The sequence below is a fragment of the Eurosta solidaginis genome, chromosome 3, assembly GCF_040869045.1.
Source record: "Eurosta solidaginis isolate ZX-2024a chromosome 3, ASM4086904v1, whole genome shotgun sequence".
In the NCBI taxonomy this organism is placed as follows: Eukaryota; Metazoa; Arthropoda; class Insecta; order Diptera; family Tephritidae; genus Eurosta; species Eurosta solidaginis.
In genome coordinates, this window is record NC_090321.1 from 19,146,013 (window position 1) to 19,154,173 (window position 8,161).

Genomic DNA, 8,161 nt, shown 5'->3' on the forward strand with positions numbered 1-8,161 from the left:
ACCCTTATTGCGATATCTCGAAAAGGCGTTCACCTATAGAACTAAGGCCCACTACGTTTTAAATAATCATTAACACCTTTCATTTGATACCCATGTCATACAAATACATTCCAGGGTTACCCTAGGTTCATTTTGTTAAATGGTGATTTTCCCTTATTTTGTCTCCAAAGCTCTCAGCTGAGTATGTAATGTTCGGTTAACCCGAACTAAGCTTTCCTTACTTGTTTTCCTTTAAATTTCTCCTCTCTACGCCGTCGTGCCTTCTTCACTATCCTTCACCAATCCCTTTTTTAAATGGTTTTATTTAGGTTGACTACACAGGCTGCACGCACGGCCGGCCGTTGTGAACGAATTTTGTAATTAAAATTTTAGTAACTTCCCGATAAGCTACAAGCTTGAAACTTGGAATATAGTTCAGAACCCGATGACAATGCAATAATACGAAAAAAAAGTGTCGCTATGTGGCGCAAGGATCAAGATATTCACAAAAATCGTATTTGTGGTCCGATTTGGCTCATAGTTGGGACACAATACATACAAGAATATAAAGCGACCTATGAAAAAAAATCGCCGCTAGGTGGCGCAATGATCGACATATTCACAAAAATTGTAAAAAAAACTTTGTTAGCTGACCTAATCATGTGAAAACGACTTCATAGCCTAAAAAGACATTAAACAGAAATGTGAAGCTTCTCAAGGCCAAAATAATGACATATAAATTTTAAAAATCGGACGTCAAATAACCAAGTTACAACGAAAAAACATTTTTGGCTGTATTTCGAAGGATCAAAAAAAATTAAAAAAAGTTTTCCGAAACCCTCTCAACATAATCTTCAAATTTCGGGGTGGACATTAGCAACTTTTTTTTTTTGGATAGGGACCAACCCAGTCTAGTGTACATGTACGAATCTAATTTTTGTATATAAGAAAGCTTTAACGTTTGTACGTTTGTATATATTCAATATGCGTAATGGTCTTTTATAAAATGCAGATGAATTTTGGAAATTAAGTCAAATAAGAACCATCCGCGTTGTGTTCAACTACAATATAATAAAGTCGAAAGTTAACGTACAATATACAAAAGCTTTAGTGAAATTATCCATAATATTTTATTTAATATATATGATGCATGTGTTCATTGCTTTGGTGGCCATTATAATTGGCTTTGTTTTATACCTTGTCAAATATCAACAATCGTATTGGGAACGACGTGGTGTACCACATACAGAACCCAATTTTCCATGGGGTGATATGAAGGAATGGCGCACAACAAAGAGTCTTTGCCATGTGCTGCAACCAATTTATGATAAATTCAAAGGAACTGGTCCATTTTGTGGTATTTACTTTATGATGACACCTGCAGCCTTTGTTACCGATCTTGGCCTAGTTAAAAAGATTCTCATTAAGGATTTCCAATACTTTCAAGATCGTGGTGAGTTTCATAATCCTGAAGATGATCCACTTACAGGTAATATCTTTCAAACGGATGGTCCCAAATGGGTATACCTACGTAAGAAATTTTCACCTACATTTACTAGTGGCAAAATGAAGTATATGTTTCCTACTATTGTCAAAGTTGCTCATGAGCTAATGGATGTTATGGAAGAACAATATACAGCCACCGATAACATTGTACATATTACCAATATAATTGGACGTTATACATCGGATGTGATTGGTAGTTGCGCCTTTGGCATTGAATGCAATAGCTTACGTAGTCCTGATGCTGAATTTGTTGTAATGGGTCGTAAATCGTTCGAGCTACGTCGACATAATTATATGATTGACAGCTTAATGGAGGCGTATCCGAAATTGGCACGAAAATTACATTTACGTGGGCTGCCAGATGAGTTGCATAACTTTTATATGGGAATTGTACATAAAGCGATTGAGTATAGACAAAAAATTAATATCAAACGTAATGATTTCATGAATTTATTATTGGAAATGAAGAGAAAGGATGGCTCTGATGTAGGTTTGACCGATAATGATATAGCGGCGCAAGCATTCTTGTTCTTTTTAGCCGGTTTTGAGACTTCATCGTCGGCAGTTAGTTATGCCTTATTTGAAATGGCTAAGAATCAGGAAATACAAAACAAGGCGAGAGAAGAGGTCAAAATTGTGATCAAGGAATACAACAATGAATTTACTTATGAGGCTATACAAAAAATGAAATATATGGATAGAGTATTTTCAGGTAAGAAAAAAAAAAAAACAAATTAGATGGTGCTACACAATTTTTGGAGTGGATTATTTTGTATCAAGTAGTATGAAAACCAGACCGCTTTAAAGATAAACAGCAAAAAAAAATTACGTTGGGCATTTAAAAAAATATTTTCAAGTGAAAAAATCGAAATTCCTAACGGCGTGGCATAGTTTTTTAAAAATATATTAATAGATACATGGCACGATTTAAATCCAGGGAATTATAGGCCAAGCTTTACCTCCAATTTCCGCAGTGTCTCTTTCAATTTCTCATACAAATCGGTGAGCTTCGTCGTTAAAAAACAAGAAAAATTTTTTGAAATTTTTTTTTGCATGATTTTTCGCAGAATGTACATAGTTGGCTCGTTAGAGGTTTAAAAGTGCACTCAAAAATACGCACTACAATTTGAATTTTTGAAAAGTGAAAAATAGGTGAAAATTCCGACCATCAACATTCGATAGTACTCCTCGAAACCCCTGGGGCGTTTTTTATACTACTAAAACAACAACAGCCGTGAAAACGACTTGTCATATAATATCAAAATGCTTATGCCATCTGTTTTGACTACGAAGTGCTAATTAAATTGACCAATAAGTGAACGCGGCCAATACATTTTCTAGCATCCAAAAATTATGACAGTTTATGTCTGTTGAAAAATTTAAGTTAAATTTTCTTATAGATTTACGTAGTATGGACATTACTAACGTTTGTGAGTGTGTGCGCTAATTTTGTGTGATCAGCTGTTAGTTGCGCTACCAAAGAGGATAAATATAATAAGAGCCGTCACTCGTTATTTTTTAGGCATTTGCTCCATGTAAACTGTGAGGTAGTCGCTACTTTTGTTTTATGAGAGACATTTTTGAATTGCCTTCCATTTATCCATGCGGTGTTGTCACTTTATGCAAACGTGTTTTTTGGAAAGAGAATTAAATAATTAATTAAATACAGTCGGAAAAATAAACACAAATACCCCATGAAAATGTATACAAGACATTTATAAACATTTCGCCCAAAAAAAAGTAGCGACTACCTCATAGTTTACATCGAGTAAATGCCTAAAAAATAACGAGTGACGGCTCTTATTATATTTATCCTCTTTGGCGCTACTTGCAAGGTTTAGAATGGCCCCAGGTGTGCTACTATGAGTGGTCTTAGATAATATGTTTGTTCAATGTAATTTGTTAGCTTGAAATATGAAAACAAATAATATTTAATAATATTAGTCACAAATATATCTAATCAGTAATAAAGAGAATGACAATATGAAATGCGTTGCAAATTCCACATAAAAAGGCATTAAATTGACTCAAAAAATTGTAATATTTTGATGGTTTGGCTATGTGCAAAATGCTTTAAAAATGAAATTTTAACAATCTGAAGGAACATTTTTACACTATTTCTTGTGAGTACGAATGTTAGAGTTTTTCCTAACATATTGGCACACAGCTTTTGTGTACTCTAAGCTCAGAGTTGTATCCCCTTAAAATATACTTTCCTAATCATAAAAAACGCTTTGCGGAGACTACTGCAGACCAGAAATATTTGAAATTGCAGAGAAACTCTAACGATGAACATCAATGGAGAGTGCCAAACTGGCGTATATAATACACCACATTACGTGCCTGAAGATTAAAAGATGTTTTGAATAAAATTCCACAAAGCAATATATGTATGTGCTGCCATGAAATTATTGACTATTTTAACAAAAAAATGTGTTTTTGGCGTTTGAATGTATGTACGTATCTCCCCAGTGGTGAATTGGCTTATAACAAACTGATGGTTTACTGTTTCCCACTTTTTCAATAATCTGCAGAGCTTACAATTTGGCTAAGGATTAGTTTTGATTAGGTCAAAATGACTGACATCAAAAACTATCACCTTGAGGTCAAAGCCATTTCCATTTAGTTACATTACTAGCCGTCATCCAGTGAGTTTTCTAGCTCCGTTTCAAAGGGAATACTCTGGATCATTGGGAGACTTGAGAAGCAGAGTTCGTGACATTTTTGTACTAATGAGTTGTGTTAGGCAGATGGCGCTGTTGTGTTTCATTTAAAGGCCAAGCAGCGACATCTGTTTTTAAAATAGTAGGGGTAGGTAATACATTCGTGACAAACCAAAGACAAGAAATTAACAAATTATCTGGTTCACAAATAGAATCAGACTGCTATGTGGATTTATCTGACTCAAATCGTTTTTATTATATTTAGGCCCAGTTTATCAGTGGTTAGTTAAGCTAAGCTTAAAATAAGCTTGCTTAAACTCTAGTCAAATTTAAACTCCAGTTAAACTACTGAGCAGTTTTTCAGTCACAGTTTAAGGCCGCCTTTGCGGTATGCTAATTTGTGCGGCAGCATTGGTTTTTTTATTATGTAGATTATTTGTAGATACGCAACAGTTGGATTTTGTTTACCCAACAAACATGGAAAAAACTTCTCCGGCGAAATATATATCTAGTTCCGAAAGTGATATCCAACATCATTATTTAATTATTCTTAAACTAGATAGTTCTCGAGTTGAAATCCAACTTCGTTCTCCAGTCACTATCCAACCTTTGACAAATTTTGTAAAATTAAAAGTTTTCCAGTTGATCTTCAACGTCATTAATATTTTCCAATTATTATCCTAATTTCGAGAGATTTTGAGAAATGTACAGTTCTCAAATGAATATCAACCCATTTCTCAAGTTGATATTTTACATTATATATCGAGTTGAGATGGAGTTGAAAAAAATCTCCAAGGAGGTACCACCAAAACCAACAGCTGTTTATTGTGAGAAATAAACACCTGGCTGATAGCAGTAATGAAGCGTAATTAATCAAGAATGAATTATATAGGCAGCCGACGTGGCGTGATGGTAGCGTGCTCCGCCTACTACTCCGAAGATCCTACATCAACATCATTGAATCTTACATTTGAGTCCAGTTAGAGAACCACAAGTTGTTAATTACATTTTTTAAACTTAAATAATAGCAAATTTTGCGTTATAAAAAGTTCCCTCTTTTGCTGAGTACGCTATGATTCTCGAGTTGAGCCACTGTTTCGAAACAACTATTGAGAATTTAGAAGTATGCCTATTTATCAACATGAGCTCTAATTGTACTCAAGCCCAAATGCTTGTTGGGTATATTCGACGCCATTTTGTACGAACGCAAATAACTGATTGGTTAACTAGAGTTTAAACCTGGCAGGTCGGCCGCTTTAGCTTAGCTTAAACTTCAGTTAAAGTAGACTGAAAAAATGCAGAATAAGTTTAAGCGTAGTTTAACTGACAAACTTAGTTACACTTGTACTGAAAAACCGGGCCTTACATGCAAATTTATTGCTGGCTTAGGATTTTAGCAACCGGATGATGCCTACTAACTCGAAGTCGATAAAGCAGTGCATTATCAAAATCCATGCCTTAATTTTGTGTTCGTTTATTGTATAGCCCGTTTCTTTATTTCCCGTTGTTTCATACGGTGATGAGACGTTATTTAAAATATAACATTTTTTAATTCAAATTTACCATACCGTTTGAAAAATGTAATTTTCACTTGTTCGTCAATTTAATTTTTACTTTGTAGTCAAAAGGAACGACAAACGCAACTGACGTACAATGGCAAACCATTTTCATGGATACGACCGAGTTTGTTTTCAAATTTGACCTAGAATAAAATGATATACAATTTTCATATATCAAATTTGCAATAAAATTAAGAATGAAAAAAGGAGAAATATGAACTCAAATCTTTGATATATGTACATATTTCGCAGACATGAAAAAAGAGCACGACGCTAAGTGGAAGAGAAGCTCGGTATAAATTTCCTCGGAGGTAAATCGCGCTAAGTATTATTTTTTTTAATTTACTCTGTTGTAGGAACAAGTTATAATTTTATATGCTGAATCCTCTCAAGTTTTCGTGCAAAATTTTGTCCAAATTGTGTGAATCACTGAACAGAATCACTTTTATTTTTGGTGGCGGTTGGTTCAAGGCTACTGTGACGCGATAGCTACTCTCAGCTTGTATTTGGCATTGGCAAATTTTTGCCAATCACTCAAGATAATATTATGCGCGAATTTCTTACTATATCAGCCCAACAACATAAATCGTTCACTCTTTAGAATAGTGATATGGGAATACAAAAAAATAGTACAATATAATAAATTGACAATTGTGCTACCATAATAAAATGTATAGCAAAATGTTACTCTTTGAACACAGCTAGCAAAAACAGTTGTTCAAAATTGAGACACACTCATTTCTTTGCTTTTATCGCCTTATAGAAACTCTACGTAAATATCCAATCTTGACAACACTAAAACGTTTCTCTAAGGCAGCCTATGATACAGGTGATCCACGTTATCTAATTGAAAAGGACATGCATATCACAATACCTGTACATGCAATACATCACGATCCTGAATACTATCCTGATCCAGAAAAGTTCGATCCTGAACGTTTTACCGAGGAAGAAATCAAGAAGCGTCCCGCTTGCTCATATCTACCATTTGGTGATGGTCCACGTAATTGTATTGGCGCACGCTTTGGCAAATTACAATCGTATACAGCTTTGGCTATGTTATTGAATAAATATAAATTTTCTTTCGCTCCGCAAACACCAGAAAATTTGACATTTGCCGTACATACTTTAACGTTAACAGCAATGGGAGGCGTGCATTTAAAAATAGAAAAAGTTTAAATAAATAAAAATAAGTAAATTGTAGCAAAATTTGAGGCAAACAAATAGTTATATTTAAACTATTACATTTAACACATACAATTAATAAAGTAATTAGTCAAGCTTTCTACATTAAAGCCCTTATAGAACTCAATCTGCCATACAAAATACAAATTCCTAATTAACTCATTATTGCTATATTGAATGCCTAATGAATTCAAAGATCTAGTATGTTTTGTATCTTGATGTTTCGCTTAATGGATAAAGTAGCCCTGTGTGAAGGGGAAATCTTAATTATTTCATTAAACAAAATTGTAATGCCATTAAGTTTCTGTGTGAAACTTGTATTAATGCTGGGAAATATAGACAATTTCCATTCCTACTATCACATGCAAATATTATGGCATTAAACTAGTCAGCACTAATTTAATCTTAAAACTTTATTTTTAATGCAATAATCGCTTTAGTTAAATTATACATAGTTATATACATACTAGATAGAAATAAATAGTCGGGTAGGGTGCACTACATTTATACCGCATACCGAATATTCTGCTACCACTAAAAATTTAATTAAATATACACACCTCCATATGTTAATAATTAACTGTCGTTGCAATTTAAATTAATGAATTCCTTTTGTGACATTGGTCAGACCTATTTTTGCTCTGATTAAACTTGTACAGTTTTTATGATTTAATATATGAAATAATGCAAATTTCCAGCCAAAACGTTTTTTCATTATTCTAATTTATTTTTGGTTTAAGCATATTTAAGTGATTAGGCAGTCCTTGCAAACATGCTTCTTTACCAAGTTGAAACCAACTAGATTGCTAAATGAGGCATTCTCTATAAGAGTGTCCAGTATTTGGATACGACATCATCCAGTGAGAGTTTCTGCCTTGCCAGAGCTACGCATTCAGAGAGAATTTGAAACGGTGTTTCATCCTACAGCTCACAGAAACGACATATTTGAGTATCGGATAAATTTAACTTAGTAGGTAATATCGTAGACCACAATGTCCCGTGTAGTACCCAGTGAGAATTCGTAGGTCCTCAATGCTCAGATTAATGAGTTGATACTTTCGTTGCCGGAAGTTTAAACAGTTTGGTCTGCCTTTGCCCTGGGCTGTCAATCAAGTTACGTCTGAATTTTTATGCTTCCCAGTTGCATATGGTTTCGCTGGCAAGACACATAGGGCCGCTTGGCTGTCCGACATAATGTAGATGCTCTTCGAGTATGAGCCTCTCAGCAAACATTCTCTATCCCAAACTTCTGTTGCATGGATTTCTGCA

The 8,161-nt window shown here is 34.2% G+C and overlaps 1 protein-coding gene across 1 annotated transcript; it reads left to right on the forward strand.

The window, feature by feature from the left end:
• The first annotated feature begins 933 nt into the window (after nt 1-933).
• On the forward strand, nt 934-7,596 carry LOC137243406 (probable cytochrome P450 6a23). The gene is made up of 2 exons (XM_067771151.1): nt 934-2,197; nt 6,471-7,596. The coding sequence occupies exons 1-2, from the start codon at nt 1,123-1,125 to the stop codon at nt 6,884-6,886; spliced, it is 1,491 nt and encodes a 496-aa protein (XP_067627252.1). The 5' UTR covers nt 934-1,122; the 3' UTR covers nt 6,887-7,596.
• Nucleotides 7,597-8,161: the final 565 nt, after the last annotated feature.

Excerpts from the sequence above, each read along its gene's own strand:
- LOC137243406 (XM_067771151.1), top strand. The coding sequence starts at position 1,123 with ATGATGCATGTGTTCATTGCTTTGGTGGCCATTATAATTGGCTTTGTT. Across the intron at positions 2,198-6,470 it reads TATGGATAGAGTATTTTCAG|AAACTCTACGTAAATATCCA; the intron begins GTAAGAAAAAAA and ends ATCGCCTTATAG.